General features: G+C 40.1%; 1 protein-coding gene across 1 annotated transcript in view; it reads left to right on the forward strand.

Annotated features, from left to right (window-relative positions):
• Positions 1–20,765, forward strand: part of LOC145395053 (roundabout homolog 1-like) — a 138,674-nt gene that overhangs the window by 99,765 nt on the left and 18,144 nt on the right. The window contains exon 10 of the mRNA XM_080268809.1: positions 18,990–19,110. Within this exon, the coding sequence (XP_080124935.1) occupies positions 18,990–19,110 (121 nt within the window). The remainder of the gene's footprint in view (positions 1–18,989; positions 19,111–20,765) is intronic.

Here is a 20,765-nt window from a genome sequence, read left to right on the forward strand (position 1 = left end):
GGATACTCTTGATGTAACTTCAGCACAACCACGTCTATATTTTCTCCTCCCTGCAATGCATGGTCCGAGAACGACAGAAAATGAGCACATAAAAAAAAAAAAACGAAAATAAGAGAGAGAGAGAGAGAGAGAGAGAGAGAGAGAGAGAGAGAGAGAGAGAGAGAGAGTCAGGAATGGAGAGACTAAACGAGATATCCCAGCTTCTTCACATGCATCGATGCCCAACTATCTAAGCTTTCTTAATGGGGGTAGAACTAGGACACACTCTGAGGCCTATTTGTTCCACTTTGGACGTTGTTCATCATGAGCCATTGAACCTTTCAGCCCGATTATTTCAACTTGCTTTCTTTTTTGTACCTTCAGATGATATTTAGTACAAGGTCTCTCCAGACTTCCGTCCTTTTGCAGACTGTTTTGATGTAGCTCAGTGACAGAAGAGGACATTACTATGGCTCTACGAGTACATTCTTTCTACAGCCCGTTTTCGTGACTAGTGCTGTAATCTAGTGCCAATATACTTTTACAATAGAGCATGCATGATGGAGAGATGGCAGTTTTAGACCAAGTTAGAGTTGTTGCTGCTGTTGATGAACCCCAGTTTGTATGGCCGAGCAAACACATCAACCACACACTGCAATCGTCCCAGAAGGGCCGTTCCATGCAGTGTACCGACGTTCCTTTGCTACTGACAGCGCCTGACCACAGTGAGGAGCGGAAAATAGTATGGATATTTGGTTCCTGGATGGACACCGCATATTCGTCTCCACCCAGTTACAGTGGCATCATTACTGGCTCCACTTCACCCCGTAATTTGGTCATATAGCTAAGACCTAGGACTCTAAATGGTTTCCTGGGTTATAGAGGTAGAATGAGAAAGATGAAGGAAGAAATAGGCAGCACTGACTGAATCGGTAGAGTGGCGGCCTACAGTCCTGATGGACCCAGGTTCGAATCCTGGCTGGGGCAGGGAACAGTTTAAGGATTTGAATTTCATAAAAGCAGACTTTCCTGATCTACCAGAAGACCCGCCGACATGTCATAAAAGTACCCCCGCTAATACCAATACACCAGTCCTGTATGAGACAGCCCTAACATGTATTCAGTATGGACGGTGGGTGTTAGCGCCGAAGTGGTGACATGTGGAGAGGTGTATGGTATGTAGGAGGACTACTGGGCCTTGAGAGCAGGCTGTGAAACCTATGCTCAGAGTCGGACACATTAAAAAAAAAAAAAAAAAAAAAAACTACACCAAGTGAGTGGATGATGGTCGCCTCCATTACGAAGTTGGAGTAATAAGTATATAGAAGTTATAGATGTGGTATCATGAGAGTCGTAATGCAAGGTACCGATAAAATTAACGGGAGTGAAGCGCCTTGTGTGCTTCTGAGTGACCAACTTGCTGTCAGAGGTGCTCCCGCATCTAACACTCTAAAATCAATGGGTAACGATAGCCGCACTGCGGGCTTCATATAACTTTCCAAGTGCCCCACCCAGTTCCTTCCCCCCCCTCTCTCTCTCTCTCTCTCTCTCTCTCTCTCTCTCTCTCTCCGTGTACTGCTGGGACCTGTAAGGTGAGGGAAAGCCCTTTGCATTGCTAACCTATCCATTAGCCTCTGTAATTAAAGAGTAATTTTTTCCATTAATATTAAATCGGGCCGGATATGAAGGCTAATGCGGTACAGCACCATCAGAAATTTCAGACCCCGACCTGCCTTAAAACGACGCAGAAAAAACAATTTTAAGTAAACAGCTTTACAAAATCATATCGAGTTATATAATCGTCTACAAACTCTGAATTTCCGTACTGCAGTACTACAGGAATAGGCCTACACATGACCCACCTATGACATGCTAGCCATCTTTAGAACACTGTTTACTGTATATAACTTCACTGATCAGAATTGTTTTTTTATATTTATTTGCGACGATGGTTTTATGCTTCTTAATGTATACGAGTATATATATATATATATATATATATATATATATATATATATATATATATATATATATATACACACACACACACACACACACACGTTTATACAGGGTGTATATGTACTCGAGTATCCATGTATCTATCTATCTATATCTATCTTTCTATTTATCCATATCTATCTATCTATCGTTCGATCGATAGATCGATCTATTTATCTAGCTATCTACCCCAGTATGTTTGTGTATATATATATACACATACTGTGCAGAGGAAATGCAAGATAAAGGACAATGAACTTAAAACTGCCTTAGTCTAAACATACATACACAACAGTTGCCTAATCATTCTTACGCAAAAAAGGAAAAAAAAATAATGTGTTCGTGGAAAAATGTGGGAATATCGAGTGTCTACATGATCAAGTAATTACATGATTCAAGTGTGCGAATAAAAGTCCCTTGCCTTTTCCATGACTAGTTCTGTAGCAGCTGACGTTTTAAAATTCATGTTGTTGCTTTCAAGTGATACATCTAGGGAGTATGGTGTTGGATCTTGCTGAATATATGGCGGGAAACTATATCTGAGCTCGGGATTAAACTTTTCCGGTAAATCGTGCGCATTTTTTTTTTTTTTTCATAGCTCTTAGTTAATTCGTTGCCTTTTTTCTTTGGCTGGGGGTGTACAGAGAATTAAGAGAGCTCTCGCTGATAAGGAAGGAGCAGGATTACGAAGAGAAACAGTAGCGATAAATGATAATGAAACAAGACACTCAGCTGAACTTTAGGCAAACATATAACTTACCATATGTTTTTAAGGGATTTTAACAAATCCCTGAGGTTTCTGTAAATACAGCTTTGTCTGAACGTGATAAAAAACACTGGGGACGAATACCTTGTGAACACTACTGAGGAAAAAACAAAACAAAAACAAAAGTCACACCCGAGCAAGTTATGTTTTCGTAAGCCTGAAATTTTTACACATAATATGTCACTATGTTTACTCAAAGTGCTCAGTGTAAAAAGGCAGATTTTGGCCATTTTTCACGCCTATAAAGGTGATAAGATGTTAAACTGTGATGTTTGATGAGAGCAAACAGGATATGTAATGGCGAGTCAACACGTATGGGTGGTAGTCAGGCGAGTGTCCCGTTGCTATGATGGTCAGGCTTGTATTTTGTCGCAGGCAGAGAAGCGAAGAGTGAACCCTGCCAAGAGAAAAATGAGGGAGAAAGGTAAAGGAGGGAGAAATGTAGAGTCGAAACTGTGACAAGAGATCAAACTGGGAGAGAAAGATAAAGGAGGAAGAGAAAGGGAGAGAAAACTGTGTCAAGAGAAGCGAAGGGAAAAGAAATTACAATGAGAAGAGACAGAATAATTATAAAGAAAAAAAATAATCGTGGAAAAAGGAGAGGCGGTAGTATTCCCAGAGAAAGAAAAGGGAGAAAGACAAAGGACAATCACAAGAGAGGAAGGAGAGTTTGGAAAGTGAGACAGAGGGGGAGAATGAGAGGTATATGGCTAGAGAGGACGGTTAAAGGGTGGTGACTGAACGATGAAACGCAGATACGAGATAACTATAAATCAGTGGAACCAACTTTCAGATTGCGCTAGTGAAAAATTTAAGCAGGAAGGGAAACGTGGCTTGTGAAGAAAGGATTCCGCACTGATACATTTTTCTGCAGAAACTTATTTTACATTGTGAAAAATGCATAATCACAGTTACGACCACAATCAGTTCCACATTTATCCATTCCCTGTGTAGTGGTCCATTCAAAGCGAGAATATAATTTATCCCAGGCATCATATAGTGACAGTCCCTCCAGCACACATACTTTGTGTTTAATTTTGGATAACGATAGGAAAATATACTCAGCTGGTGAAATACCCTGCATGATGAGGAGTTTGAAGCAATCTCCTTTAATGCAGTTTAGGAAGGATGGCCCCGTGCTGAAGGCGCTCATTAAGAAATATATATGTAATGGTCACTTAATTTGATAACCTGATGGTGCTTTGCACTAATTCAGAGTGATTATTGAGTCATGAAAATTAGTACCGTGTTTGTTCAGGTGGATGGAGGTAAACATATTTCTGCTGCATGGAAATGCCTTTGCCTACAGTGCACTTTTCGTCTTTGGTAGCATGTTCTTGGCAGGGTAAGTTAATAAATCATCTGAAAGAATCGATTGTACTTTCTTCGGCTTACGTTAATTCAATCATGCCAATATCTATTTTACTCTAGCCACAACTCGAAGACATTTTTAGCAAGTATTATTATAATACTGATACTAAAGTGAGTTTATAGATTTAAAAATATGAGTTATGATAAGAACATCCAGCAGGTAATACGGCTGACGGAGCTGACATAGTTTGTGTAGTATGTAACAAGTGAAGTGAAGTCTAGTGATATTCGAACATTACCAAGTAATACTGTAACAGCTTATATCACTTTATCAAGGCAAATTCAGTAAGGTAGACGACCACGGCCACTGCATGGATAACGACAACGAGCGAGGGAACTGTACAGGCGAGGTTTCAAAAATTTTCGTACTGACCTTTTGAGTGTGCTGTCTTGCCACTAATGAGGTTCATGAGGAGCACAGAAATGCATACCGTCCTTTTTGGGGTGCAGGGGGCTGAGGCTGGGCTATTACCGTCCAAAACGTGTCCGGAGAGGTGATTGATTTGGGGGGAGGCGGTTGCTGAATCGGTAGAGAGGCAGCCTGCGGTCCTAATGGACCCAGGATCGAATCCCGGCTGGGGCAGGGAACAGTTTAAGGATTTGAATTTCCTAAAAGCAGACTTTCCTGATCTACCAGATGACCCGCCGACATGTCGTAAAAATACCCCAGCTAATACCAATACACCAGTCCTGTATGAGACAGCCCTATCATGTATTCAATATGGATGGTGGGTGTTAGTGCCCAAGTGGTGACATGTGGAGGTGTAGGAGGACTACTGGGCCTTGGGATAGGTCACTGCCCCCGAGAAATAGGCCCTGAAGCCTTTGCCCAGAGTTGAACAAGCAAAAAAAAAAAAAAAAAAAAAAACTCAAAAGTCCTCACACCTCATATGGAGTGGGATCGATGTGAATGTTGTCTGATTTTCACCTGGACTGAGGGTTTTGACCACTAGACCACCAGACGCCTAACGTTCTACAAACAAGAGCATTTGGTGACTGCAACTGCTGGAGCCTTCATCAGGAACTAATTTACCTTCAAGCTTGCAAGAGAGAGTATGATCATTGCGACAAAGTTTTGCCACTGCCTTCCCATGCCATAGAACTGCCTGGTGCCACCACTACCGATATATCCATGTACAGTATCTATCATCCCATTCATCCATCAACCAATCTACCAAAGTTTTTTCGTTATCAGTCTATCCAGTCATCCACCTGTTTGTCTATATTTACCAATACTCACCATCTATCCATCCATGAATCCCTCCGTCCATTGAGTTAACATTATCTTTCATTGATCCCTACATATTTTGTCTGCTTACCTTTCTATCAGTCTATCTGTATATCTATCTGACCCCAACAACTACTGCAGCAGTTGAACCTTTGAATCCTCTACACAGTCTTCAGTTATGCAGTCATTCACTGACTAAATATACTGGTGCTGTGTGCTTATCCCCAAATTCTACCGACTATGAAAAATTCTTTGACCACCTTCTGTGATGGAATACATCCTATCAATTTCTTTCCTTGAAATCTCCATTCTGGGTGATTTCAATGTTCACCACCACCTGTGGCTCTCCTCTCTATTCACTCTTCTATTTGGTGAACAAGCCTACATATTTTCTATCCTTTTACACCGAGAAAGGCCAATGAGGTGCTTCTGAAAAGCCCAGTATTCTGATAGATGGCACCACGATTTGGACATACACCTTCCCCATACTGTTTAAAAAGCATATGTTTTTTTGTTAGATATCTACACTGTTGTGTGAAACTGTGAATCATAATGAAGTCATATACCGTAATATAAATAATACAAATAGAACACGTATATATAACGTAGCGTGAAATGTTTATATTTATCATAAACGGAAATTAAAATATCATCGATGACATGTGATGGCAACCCGCCATTTCAGTGGTCCTATGTTATTTAACTTCCGCTACATTTAGTGCAAGTTAGGTTCTTAATACATTGTTTGTTTAGACTGCACATTACACCTAGTGGGTATCTTGACTCATTCAGTTTCTATGTGGGAAGAAATTTAATATTGAGTAAATACTGGGACTCAACATTTTGCTCACTCCCTTCACACCTGCGCACCACAAGAGTCCCGTGTTGCCCTCCAGACCCTCCAAAGCAATTACAGTCACCTTCATCTAACCTAACCAGACCACAAGTAGTCTAAATTGTATTATTTTAAGCAATAGTCCTAGTGCGTTGTTTTGAAACAAATCTCGTGTGAAAACTTAAACACGGGACTATCTTGTGGTGCGCATGCGTGAAGGGAGTGAGCAAAATACCGAGTCCCAGTATTTACTCAATATTAAATTTCTGCCCACATAGAGACTGAATAACTCAAGATACCCACTAGGTGTAATGTACAGTCTGAACAAACTATGTATTAAGAATCTAACTTGCATTAAATGTAGCAGAAATTATATAATATAGGACCACTGAAATGGTGGGTCACCATCACATGCCATCAATGATATTTTAATTTCCGTTTATGAGAAGTATAAACAATTCAGGCTACGTTACATATATGTGTTCTATTTGTATTATTTATTATACGGTATATGACATTACTATGATTCACACTTTCACACAACAGTGAAGATATTTAACAAAGAAAAATATGCTTTTTTAAACAGTGTGGGGGAAGGTGTTTGTCCAAATTGTGGTGCCATCTACCGGAATACTAGCTTTGAAAGCACCCCATTGCATAGTACAGGATCCAGTTTATTTCAACGTTTCACTCACCAGAACTTCTTCGGGAATAACATCAGCGGACAACACTCCGCTCCTTAAATAGTCCCCAGCCTGGCTGGTGACCTAAACACAACAGGTTTGGAGGAACGAGTGATGGAACACAAATATGATATGAGGTGCTTCAGTATGGATAATTTGAATAATGCGACTGTGAATCATAGGTTTGACACAGGCCACAATGCTGACTGGAAAGATTCTAAAATGATTAAACATGTAGATAGTACTATGGAACATAGATAATATGAGTTCACCTTCATTGCAAATGTATGTAATATCAACCAAAATAATGGAGTCTTTATGTTAGCCAAGCCGTTGGCGTACCTCTAAATGAGCAAACAGCCAGGCTAGCCAGGTAGTGATAGATTGTTTATTTGTTGTGTTTAAGTCTCCAGCCAGGCTGAGGACAATTTAAGGAATGGAGTGTTGTCCACTGATTTTATTCCTGAAGAAAATCTGGTGGGCAAAACGTTGAAATAAACTGGATCCTGTACTCTGCATTGACCCCCTCTCCGTGTATACTGTTGCAGTCTTAGCTGCTTGCTACACTTTTCTATCCTTACTGAGTTAGAGCAGCTTGTACAGCACCCTACCCATATCCCTGACCACCTTGGGGAGAATTCCAACATTCTTAACCTTTTCGTTACAATTAATCCTTTTGCTTAAGCTGTTAATCTTTTCTCTCTGTTGGGCTTCTCTGATCACACTCTCATCCTCTTAATTTGTCCTAATGCTCCAGTAAGGCTTGTAGACCCTTTCATCATGTGGAACTTTGGAACTGCCGAGTGGGAGCTCCTCAGGCAGTACTTCTTTAATTTTACCTGGAGTGATTATTGCTTCTTTGGCTGATAGCCAACTGAGTGTGTATTGCACAACCCTTTCAGGCACGGACTCCTATCGAGTCATTAAATACCATCCTGTACAACACACCATGATGCACATCGTGTCAAACAAAGGATACAAGTTTCCTGCCAATGTGTGTCATATTTTGGTATCTTTTTTTTAACCAATTCCTGTCAAGGTGCTCTTTACAGGTTGTTAAACAATCTAACAACTCAAACCACTTGTGCCTGATTATTCACCTTGTGGCATGGAAGCATACAGTCCTTTGTCTTATTCTCTTGCTAATGAAGAAAAAAAAAAACTTCGGTTTAATCACACTTATTCTAATGTCCAAAACAAGGAGGAGGCCTACAAAAGATACCAGTGTCAACACACTCCAGACTCTCACCACTTTGCCCAGAGTCGTGCTAAGGCTGCTCTTCACTCAAAGAATAATTTCATTCATACTGAATGCGCTGAACTCCTTAGCTCATATTCTTTTCGCTCCTTCTGGCACCTTGCCAAAAACCTTAGTAACAAATATACTTCATCCTCCTTCCATTCTGTTTTCCACTTTGATGGATCTGTGGTTGTTTCTTCTACCGAAGAGGCAGAACTTTGCTCAGACTTCTTCCTCCAGTTCCACCTTAGACGATTCCAGTGTTGTTCCTTCATCACTCCCCCGCCCCTCTGACTTTATCATGACTGACATTAAAGTTTCTTCAAATGATATTGTTTCTGCCACAACTGACCTCAGTACTATCAAATGAGCCAGATGGAGTCCCTCCTGTTGTTCTTAAGAACTGTGCTTTTGTGCATACATCCTGCTGACGTAAAGTCTTTAGCATTTGTCTGGCAACTTGTATTTTTTCCTACATGGAGGAAGTATGCTCTCATTCAGCTCTCTAACAATTGCCCAATTCTTTAATATCGTGTATTTTTCAAAATTTGAATCTATTCATAATAAAAATATTTTCAGCACATTTCCTATCATCTTTCCGATAGTCAGTATGTGTTCTACCAGAAATCTTCTCACCTAATCAGAATCCTTGTCATCCTCACTTCGAGATTGTGGTGCAAGTTTTGCCATTGTATTTGACATTTGATGGGCTTTCGATAGAGTCTGGCATTAGTCTTTATTTTCCAAACTGCCATCTTACCTCTGTTATTCTTCTGTCTGTTTTCATCTCTAGCTTCCCTTCTGGTCGTTTTACAGCTGTCCTCTTACCCCTTCTGTCCTTCTGTCTGTGCTTCCATCTCTAACTTCCTTTCTTGTCATACTACAGCTGCTGCTGTAGACGGCCACTGATTTCATATGATAATCAATAGTGGTGCTTCTCAGGGTTCTGTCCTGTCACCAGCCCCCTTCTCTCTATTTATCAATGTCCGTCTGAGCTGTACATTTGACTTTATTCACGCATATGCTGATGACTCCACCCAGCACCTTTCCTTTTGCTTCTTGCAGCGACCATCGCTGCAGTTGCATCAACTTCCACGGGATGAGGCAATGGCACATCTAATATTTGTCCATCTTGGAAGTTGGATTACGTAATATGTTAAAAAAAAATAAGGGTGATGCTGTGCACTTCACACTTACAGTTACAAGCAGGGTTTCCAGGTTTGGGGGTCTAGAAAATGCCAAATTCAGCGAAATTTGAAAAAAAAAAAAAAAATGTGCTAACTTTTTTCATTTACTATTTTCGATTTAAACAAGGAGGCTCGTTGCCTTTGGTTCCTTCTTCCTCACATAAAAAAAAAAAAAGCAGCACCGTAGTGGATAAAATGTCCAAAAATTGTAGCGACTCTACCGAACTCTCTCTCTCTCTATTTGTAGTAGATGGGGGCGCTCACCATCCACTCACTCGATGTAGTGCTGCTCTCAGGTGTCTGTCCTTTCCTGTCCTCCATCCTTCTTTCCTTACATCTTCTTCTGTCTTTATTTCCTTCATTCTTTCCTCGTCCTTTTGCCGACAGGTGACTTAACACTCCCTCTTCTGTCTTTCTCTTCTTCAATCTTTCCTCTTCCTTCTGCCTGTGGATGACTCTGCACCGAGTGACAAGCCAAATGGTTTCCTGTACACCAGGAAACCATTTACTACGTTGAATGGTAACCATATAACCAAATTATGGCGCCCGGTGGTTTAGTGGGTAATTACGGAGCTCCAATCGGATTGAGCCGGTGAAGGTTTATATCCACGGAGTGGTTCGGGCTTATTGCTCACGTAATGCCACTCAGGGATGAGTGAGGCTGGTTACTCTCATCTTAAATGTCAGGACCAACTTGCCCAGCCCCGGGCTCCTACGCTTCTCATGGGGCAACGTAGGACTGGGTGATGGTTGGATCGATGCAGTATATACTCGTGTGTGTGTGTGTGTATATATATATATATATATATATATATATATATATATATATATATATATATATATATATATATATATATATATATATATATATATATAAAATGCAGGTTATTTTGTTGAGCTTGGCGATCTTCGAATTTTATGTGCGATGTACTTCAGAGATGTAAAAAAAAAAATGGCTGGGAATGAGGAAGCTACAGTATATTGCCATACGCGTACATGAAAGGATGACGATGAAAAAATCGAAGGAAAATATATGACGGGAAAAAATGGTGGCCAACGAGTTGCAAAGCCTAGGGGGGAAGGAGTAAATGAAACCGACATTTAGGAAAAGTGCGTATGGAGAGAGAGAGAGAGAGAGAGAGAGAGAGAGAGAGAGAGAGGATGATACACATTGCCTATGCATGGCGAGGGATGATGAATGGAGAATGGTGCATATGAATCAAAGCAAAAAATACTATGTAAATCCAAGAATTCTAATCTGCGATAATAAGATGGTGGAACAGGAAGGTAAAGGGAAGGCCTGCATAAAAGATATAGCATCGAAGGGTAATTATCCATACACTTAGTCTGCATCATTACATTTACAGGAGAAGGCGCGGTAATATCCAGTTCCATATTAAGCTTCTAGATGTATTGGATGGCCTTCAGCACGAGTACGGCTTTTAATTTCAGCTGGCTAACCCCTTCAGTCCCATCACGCCATTCCTATTATTTTTCTTTTGTATTACTGGTATAGTCAGACTCATTCATTATTGTTTACTGGAGGCGTTTCTAACTGGAGTGTGTAGATATGGCCTTTTTAAATCCCTTCACTGCAAGAGATCTATCCTAACTGACATAAAATCGTATGAAAGCAGACCTGAGTAAACTTACATAATCGTAGTGAAGAGGCCAAACCAGGATGATTTACTGTAACTATCATTGCCACGACTACGACAGAAAATATTTAGATGAAAAACACATTGAAGAGAAAGAATTAAGGGGTAATGTATAATTGCCTCGTAGCTTGATAAACTGAGTGTGGTTTGTCTTAGTTAAAAGCATAATATAGGATCATGGATTTAGCATCGGGGTCTTTGGGCAGATGAAGGTAAAAATATATCCACTGCTTACGTATCTCTTCTTTATAGCGCCTGACTTATTAATAAGAAATATTCGTTGCACTCTCCTTATCCACTTTTAGGGTGTTAATCAGGCCCCAGGGAAGGAGGGTGTTAATGGTACTAAAACACCAGGGTTCAGGCATAGTGGAGACCCAGAGTCTTTAGTATGAAATAATTCAAGTTATCATAGGACTGACAAATGCTCGTGGGCCCTTCAGGTCCCTCGCACTTGCTCCTGTGGAGAGCTCTCGTGCTGCTATAGTAATATTTTAGTTGTAGCTATGGGCAGAAAATTCTACGGAGATCCTAAGCCGGACGCCGGGAGTGGCGTTTTTTGGTCAAAATGTGATCGCTCATTAAATATAGTAAAAGTTTTTCAATCGTGATGGAACCAAGTGTTTTCACATCAGCGAATTTTGTGCGAGTTTTGTGCTAATTTTGGTGCTATTTGAATGTGTAGTTTAGGTTGCCCAAAACACACACACACACACACACACACACACACACACACACACACACACACACACACACACACACACACACACACACACACACACACACACACACACGGCTAGTGCTATAGTATATTAGATAAGCTTTAGTACATAAGGGATAGAATTATCGTCAGAATTCAAATTTCTTAGGGGGACAGCCACCACAGGTAAAGGTGGGGGGGGGCTCGTAATGGTTTTTGGCACTAGAGTCCCAAGGTGTCTCTCCCGAGCCCTGATGTTAAGATAAGAGACCATGTGAGAAAATGGACCTGGATGCCTCAGTCTGTATTTATTATCTCATGTAAGTAAACTTCTTTTAAAGTCATAGTAGCAGGATGGAAGCCTCTTAGTTTGGTATATCATGAAACTGATACTAAATCCAGCTTAAAGCATTATTTCTTTAGTGTTACAATAACTTCCCATGTACCATGCCATTGACTATTGCCAGATTTATTTCACTTAGCAGTGTGTGAGATAAAGCAAAACTCTTTTGTATTTAGTAACTGTGTAACTGAAGTTAGTATTAGTGATTTTTGAATATTAGGACTTTGCGGCAGTATGCAAAAATATCATCTAGACCGTTTTGCTTCACCAAAGATTATGCAAGTTAAAATAGTCGACCCTGCACTTTGCCTGCTAAATGACAGGGAGCCTAAAGCAGTGAAGGAACAACCTGCCCACACAAGCCTCACCATTCCTGAGCAATTACACTGCCCTTGTCACTGTAAGTGGAATTCATGAGTAAAAGTCAGAATCATAACATCCATTCTGATGTGTAGGGGGCTGAGGCTGGGCTGAAGGAGACCAGAACATGTAAAGGGTAGATGACAACCGCTCGTCTCTGGTGATATTACTTGGTCGAACAAGAGCGTTAATTGACCGCGCGCCATAAGGTCGTACCATGAAACACTCAAATGGCGGGTACAAAAGTGTGTGTGGTGGACAAAGGCATTAGTGAGATGGGCTGGAATGTTGGTGGGTGGTGTGGATGGGGTTGTAGGATTAGCTTTTTGAGTGCAGTGAACACCTATAACAGATCCTCCAAGAATAAAGATTTCTTGAGCTGAGATGGCAAATAAATATGCATGGGTGACAAAGGAAGGTTTGGGATGAGTTGAATGTGGTGACTGGGGTAGGGGGGAGGCATGGGAGTTTATCTTGTGATATGGGTGCAGTTTAAGGGTATGGAAGAAAATTTTGGGTTGGTTATCATTAAGTTAGGAGACTTCCGAGGACCTTTTCTTCAATTTATTTTAGGGTTTGGCACATAAATTTTCTTCTTTATGTTATTATGCAGTCTACATCGATATTAAAAAAGGCGAAATGCTTGCACGAGAATATATGGGTGTAATATGCCAAACCCATCGGTAAGGAAGAAATGCTACAAGGTCAGCTAAACCTTCGAGAATACTGCTTAACTACCAACTAACGATAAACACTCAAGAATAAAGAAACTTCATACTGAATGAGTTAGTGAGGGATATATCTAACCCACTTCAGTTTGCTGAGTTCATAAGCTAAAAAATACGTCGCTTCGAGAGAGTTATATTTATATTTAAGGGGAATATCTTTTGCTTAGACCACTATTTTCTTCTTGAACCTTGGCTGCCAGAGCGACATGTTTTCACTTAACTTAGCATCACCCACCTTGTTTATCGCTTAGCATTTTACTATGATGATAATTGTACCAGGTAAATTATAGCTTTAAATACAATCTAACTCTTTTGTCCCATCACAGTGATTATTATTATTTTTTTTTTCATACATCCAGACTGTTATATTCACTAACAGACCAGTTTTTTATATTATTATTATTATTTTTTCAATCAAGTATATTCTCTTAGCCAAAGACATATTAAGCTGAAGGGTTTAGATACAGCCATCAATTAGGTATCACCATCATTAATCCATTTGTACTTCAAGCTTGTCTGTAAATTTGTACAAACATTTGGTGGCAGCAAGAATAAAAAAAAAATCAGACTCAAGGGGATGAAGGCTTTATCTAACCCTTTTAATTACATGCCTCCCGTAAGCTTGAAAAAAAAAAAACGCGAGATTGCAAGAAATAAAAAAAAAGTCACCGTATTCAGGGTGATAAGCCTTATCTTTGACCAAGTTTTATGCTCGGTTTATTTCCACTGGTGACATACATAAAAATAAAACTGGAATGAGGGGAGACATATTGCCAAAAACGTGCTTGAAAGGATGATGATGAAAAAATCGAAAGAAAAAGTATTACAGGGAAAAAAATGGTGGCCAGCTTATGGGAGAGTTTTGGTAGGGGGAAAATATGAAAGGAAAAAACGACCCTTTGGGCTAATGTGCAGAGAGAGAGAGAGAGAGAGAGAGAGAGAGAGAGAGAGAGAGAGAGTATATATGAAGGAAATGTAAAACAGACTGGCTACAGAAAGTAAGGTGGCTGATGCAATGAAAGCCTTGATATGGGAATAGAGATGTGAATGCAGAGGCTACAAAGGACTCGGTGAAGGTATACTGGGGTCAACTTTACCGTATTGGTTTAAGACTGGAATAACATGAGCATCAAAATTCAAGAGTGAGGTAGTAGAAATGGGTCTCCTGCTTAATAGGTGGTTGTACAGGCTAGGTAGAAGAAGAAATGTTGAGATTCGTATCAGATGTGGCATAAGAAAACTTGTTCGGTAAAGTATAGAAGGGAATGTGCGTAGATGGTATGGACTCAACGAATGGGTGTAAATAGAGCAGTGAAGTAAATTTATAGGAGTGAGTTTGAGAGTAGAAGGCATGAAAGGCACAGAAAATGAATGGATTACGTATGTGAATGTATGAAGAAGCGAGGAATGGAGGCTGCGGAAGCGAAGGAAGTAATAAGGGACACAAATATATGGATAAGGTGTGTTGGGATGATTATGCCATGAAGTGCAACATTTTTTAAAAACCTGCCAGTCAGACATGACTCAATGACACATGCATTCTAAGGGCAGTTCTGTGGGAATCGTTTGGCATTTGACTTTGCTGCGAGCTTTGGCCTCATTGATGAATGGACTGATGTGTGGTCCATTATTCCTTTCTCCATTGAATGGGTGAGGCACGATATTTCTCCTCGAGGATGATGATGCTGATGGCGGAGGAGGTGTTTAAAACGGAAATCATTATTTAACAACCGAGTGCGTCTGGGAGTACCTGGAAGAATTAATTTTTACACAGTGATAGACCTCCACCCGTATCAGGTTTTAAGCAGGGTGGGGCAACTAAGGGCTGCCCCTCTTGGGGATCCCACCAATTAGCGCTGCTATGAACTTTTTTTTTTTTTTTTTTTAAATTCTAGGAGACATTATTTTTTCAAAGTAGCAGGTTTACTCCCAGATCAGATTTTGCACTGAATGGAGCTTCCCTCCTTCCATGGTGGAGGGGGGGTATGCCATTTTTTGATGCAGAAGCATAAAATTTTGCATAGTGGTAGACCTTCACCCAGAGGTTGTTTTAGGTAAGGTTCTGGCAGTGCCGATATGCACAGCTGCTGTTTTTCGTTTTTAGAAAAATGAAATGTTTCATAACAGTTGATCTCCATATAGTCCAGGTTTTAGGCATGATGAGACTATGTGCCCTGCAAGGGGTGCTGCCCTTTAGGGGGCAGGGAACAACACCAATTTTTTTAACCTAGGAGAAAGGAATTTTTTTTACCAGAGTAGGCCCTCACCTGGTCTATGTTGTAGGCAGCATTAGATCTCTGGAGGTCGCCTTCTCACGAGGGTGACTCCATGGGTCCTGGGCAACACGAGTATGCACAGCCACCATTGAAATTTTCTCCAGAAAAAAAAAAGTTTGGCAGAGTGATGAACCTCCACCTGAAGTAGGTTTTGGCTGGAAAATACTCCTCGACCTCATGCTGGGATGGCAACGCCTGGTAGGAAATTCCGACATATCTGCATTTTACTCAGAGACGCGAAATGTTGCACAGTGGCAGACCCACACCTTTCCCAGGTTTTAGCCAGGGTAGGATCCACAGGGTCACCTCCCAATAAACATTCATGTCTTTTCCCTTAAAATGTGGCAGGGGTATCTGCGGCTATCAAAGGTGTCCATTGTCTTGTTAATGCTATTATACTAGCTGAGTTTGCTGTCGGCCTCTAGATTTCATAGTCTCGTGCTGCGGTTTCTGGCTATAGAATTTTGTTGTGCTTGTTATAGTGCATTCTGTTGATAGGTTTCCTTCATTTGTGATCTGATGATGATTAAGTGCAAGGAGTCAAGACACAGTATGAACCAAACTGTATAAATCACAGGCAGCGTTTTTCAACTTTCCATTACTGTGTGGTTAGGGAAGTGCAGCTTTACTATATTGACTCGTAAATCTTATCTCTGATCCCATATCCTGGCGGGAGTCACTGCTGGTTAGAAACAGTTAAGGACAAAGCCATACTTGAGGGCTAAGTATTTTTTCGAGACTGGAGAAGCACTTAAAAAAAAAAGAAGAAAATAGGTGAACGCCACATTACCATGAGGGAAAATGGCATCGCCTATATAATGGTGTCTTATCTGCACCTCACCCAACTCTTGATCGTTTTACATTTAAAGTAAGATACTCAAAAGTTGATGTGTGTGTATATATGTTCAGAGTTCCACGATACCGCAAAATATGTCACTGCTTTATTTCTGACAATTTCTACTCCACGTCCAGTTTTTCTGTATTTGCATCAACAGAGGTTAGTATTTTGTTTTCTCTCTTAGCCTCCTTGACTTCCTTTACATAATTATTAATCAGTAGCCCTTGTAACTCTGCCTAACATAAAAGAGTAATTGTATAAACCATTTACGACATTGAGATGAAAATGCATCACACAGTACATTATAACAAATGTTCAGGTTTATTATTATTATTATTATTATTATTATTATTAAGTTTAATTTTAACAGTTAATTACATTACTCTTCCTCATACCAGCTTTAATCATACTTATGCACATAACAAACATCTGTGAAATTCTAAATACCTTCACACGTACCCCAATGTCATCGTTTTCAACACTGTCATTGATTCAGTGATGGTTCCAAAACTTGACCTTAAATCACCTAGTGAATCTATTCATCCTCCTGCTTGTATTCTGGGTGTGCTGGGTATGTGGCGCATACACACAAATGATAATGCTATTCATCAGACTTATTAAATACCCTCAGTAGTATTATTAATCCTAGCGGGAAACCAGTCTTTTTATCCCTACTCTGAAATATTTTGGCAAGTGCTCTACGGTAGCCCACACCTCATAATTAGTAGCATCATGGTCTGGCACTAGGTGGATAGTGTCGGTAAGGGGAAAGGGGCGATTATGGCCTGGGAGTGAGCGGGTTTGAGTAAGCCCACAGTCTACATTCGATTTAATGATGACAAGTAGGTTGTATAATGTGACGTATGGAACTTAACATTTTAAACATGATTATATTTGTTAAAATAATATTACTGACTAAATAGCGAGTCAGAACTGCGTTTGACCAGTTTATTGTATTGTCTATTAATTCAAAAAGGAATGAAACTCAAAATTTGGATGGTTGATTTGTTAATCATTAGGGATGGTAACTTCGCAGCCCTTCTCTCAGCGCTGTCCTCGCAGCAGTTGACGAAACGAGAAAGAAAGGCGATGTGCTCTGACTTTCAGTATCATGCTATTATCCACGATTTTCCTAATTGTGGATTTTAATTCATCTTCCACGTTGTCCTGATTATGTTTACAAATACAGTTTATTTCTGCATTACAGTTTATATGGTTCACTTTGCAATTTGCAGTCTGTACTAGGTTATGTACAGAAATGCAGGTGATACATTTATTTCTCTTGCAATTTTCGTACCAAATTATTAGGATCACCACAGTGGCAAACTCGTGACAATACGCACCGTACGACACTGTACGCAGTCTTGTATCCCACTTGAAGCACAGTGCAACAGCACTAAAGTTAGCCATCGCCATTCAAGCAACATCAGTAACAAGCTAGTTATCTCCATTCAAATCTCTCCTAACCTCGTCTCGCCTCATTCATTTGCCACCTGTAGTTTATATTTGCTTTTCAATAATTCTTGCAGTATTTTATTCCGAGCTGGTAGAGAAGTGGTTTGCGGTCCAAATGTACGCGGGTTCAAATCCTGGCTGGAGTAGGGAGCAGTTGGAGGATCTGAAATGCGTTAAAACAGTCATTACTAATGTACTGTAAGAATCAACGATGTGTTGAAAAAAAAAATCACGCTAATACTAATACACAAGTTCTGAATGAGAAAGCTCTAGCATATATTCAGCATCGATGCTGGGTTTTAGCCCGAAGTGGTGACATGTGGTGGTGCATGGTAGCAGGAGGACTGCTGGGCCTCAGGGAACGGGCTGTTAGACCTATGCCCAGTGTGTCGGTTGCATAAAAAAAAAAAAAAGTCTTAACCTATTAGCCAAATTCAGCATTGTCAAATAACATATGTTGCATTTTCCAATACATTTTTCTTATTTATTTATCCATTTATTTATTTTTAAGAATTTCCCCTACATTCATCCTCAGCCTACATCAACAGGATTAATACTATTATTCAGTTGCAAGCACTGGATGCCATTTTTTTTTTTTCAGTCTCATAATCACTACTATGTTCATTTGTTTCTAATGCTTCTTACATTGATGTGATTCCTTATCATTTGTCTTCATATTTTTAACACTTCTGTCCTTTCTCATTATTATTATTATTTTTTCACTGAAGTGGTCAGGTCTTCAACAGTCCTCCAACTCCTGCCTTTACCCTGTTTGCAGCGAAAGAAAGTTCATGCCTCTCAAGATAAATAAAAAATTGTTATGGCTTTCCCTTCTATTGCTTTCATGTGGCTTATTTTGCTATTTTTAAACCTCTCTCTCTTGTTTGTAACTGTAACATTCTGTGAGTTGCCATGAATCTCGATCTTCTTTTGATAGCTGTCAATTAATAAAATCAAGTTTCAGCAATTTTGAGCTATTTATCTAGCTATCTATCTATTTATGTATCTATATATTAAAATGATTCTCTTCAAGCTTTTTTCTGCCACAATCGTTGGTTGATTAACCCATTTTTACCATACATGTGTTAACCTAATCTAATTCATTCCATCTCAGTGTAGCCTAATCTTACCTAATCTTACCCAGTTGTACTTGGCTCATTCTAGTTCAGCCTAACTTTTTTTTTTTTTTTTTTTAATCTTGCTAGCGCATAATAATTCTCTTCACTAAGGGTTGGTGTCGTATTTTTCTTCAAGTTATTCTAATTCATCCTAGCCTCATACATCCCTCCCCAACTCAGCAGAGCCTAACCCCGTCAGTCTAACCAAACTTAACATGATTTGCAGATGACTGGCGAGAGTAGCGGGGTTGAGGGTTTGTACATCCACCTCCACCACGTCGCCCGTCGCCCTCAAACCAGGTCCAAAGTCAATGGTGAGTCATGTGCTGGTGGTGGTGCTAGCTGGGGTGAGTGTTTGTGCTAGCTGTGGTTGTGGCAGTAATGGTTGTTGTGGTAGTGGTGGTGATTTTGACTGTGGTTGTGGCGTCTGTTGAGGTTGTAATTACGGAATAAGTAGTGCTGTTGGTGGATGACGTAGTTGTGGTGAATCTGGCAGTGCTAAGTTTTTGAGGCAGTGGTTATGTCGATTATGGTAGCGATTGCAGTTCCTTGACTGTTAAAATAGTGATTATCAGTTGTGGTGGTTGCTACAGATGAAAGCCTAATGGATGTACTGGAGAACTCAGTAGTTTTGGTGGTGGTGGTTGAGAGGTAAGAGCCGCTGATTAAGATGGTGCGTTGCCTTTTAACCTACAGTCAGAAGATAATAATTGTGTTTAGTGTTCGTCAGTTCGTCACTTCTCTTTTATGGTGATTGCGGATCCATTATAAGTGAGATAATACACACGAAAGAATGCTCAAAATCGGAAATTCCTTGCCAGTTTCCAATAGCTGAAGTGATACAAATGAAATTGCACGTTTTAAACTATCTCTAGGGCATAACAGAAGTATGGTTAGATTACGGCAGAAGGGTGTGGCTTTCTGGAGTTACGTCCCGGTAGGTTAAGGTTGTGTAAATGCTCATATGCGACCCACTGAACAGTACTAAAGCTTAGGTAGAGGAATAACTCTCTCGACCAGGTTGAGTCTGAAAGTATTGGAAGTCAAGAGATAACTTTCACCATGATTTTGTTCGGATTTTCTATTTCCGGCATTTCTAACTAAGCTTTTACATAACAACGCCATGCTTTAGCTCACATTTTCCCTGATATTCAAAACTCTTTTCACCTACCTGGCTAATAAAATACGACTGTCGGGGAAGAACACCCTATGAAAGAGGTTAGAAGCAATCAAGTTACATTAAAAGGTATCTTAACCGTTTGAAGGAAAACAAATGATAAAAACAAGTAAGAGACCACAAAAAAAAAAAAAATTGTACTGGATATGTTAGTAGTAATAAAAGTGGCAGTGGTGATTGCTGCGGTAATGGTGCTTCAGTGGTGGTGGTGGAAGTGATCACATGTAATAATCCTCATTATTAGGACTGTGTATTTGGATTTAATGGCAGTTTTATGGTCTTTGCTAGGAATGGTAATATATATCTGTATTATTTTCTGAAGCACTGATGGTAATGGTAGTAAGTACGGCAGAGTACACATCACTGACTTCTTCAGTATATATATCTATCTATCTACCTATCTACTGCCAGACGCCATAATCCCGTAAGGGGTGGACATTTGACTTTGAGTTATCTGTTTTACGGGGAGGGGCACTAACCCTCCACCAACCCACTTGTTGACACGTAGGGAGCACGTATGGTTTGGTTATAAGGTTACCACCCAGCGTTGTAAATATATATATATATATATATATACAGTATATATATATATATATATATATATATATATATATATATATATATATATATATATATATATGTGAGTAAGGTGGAGGGGGGAAGAGGGAGGGGGAGACCGAGGATGAGATGAAGGGATGGGGTGGAGAGGTATATGAGAGAGGGGGGTTTGAGTTGGGAGCGGGGCAGTGAACTGGCGGGGGACAGGGCGACGTGGAGGCGATTTGTTTGTGGCCACCCCGAACGGGATTGAGGCGTCTGGCAATA

Source organism: Coenobita brevimanus, chromosome 4 (assembly GCF_032717465.1).
Source record: "Coenobita brevimanus isolate Jiangsu-jjx chromosome 4, ASM3271746v2, whole genome shotgun sequence".
NCBI lineage: Eukaryota > Metazoa > Arthropoda > Malacostraca > Decapoda > Coenobitidae > Coenobita > Coenobita brevimanus.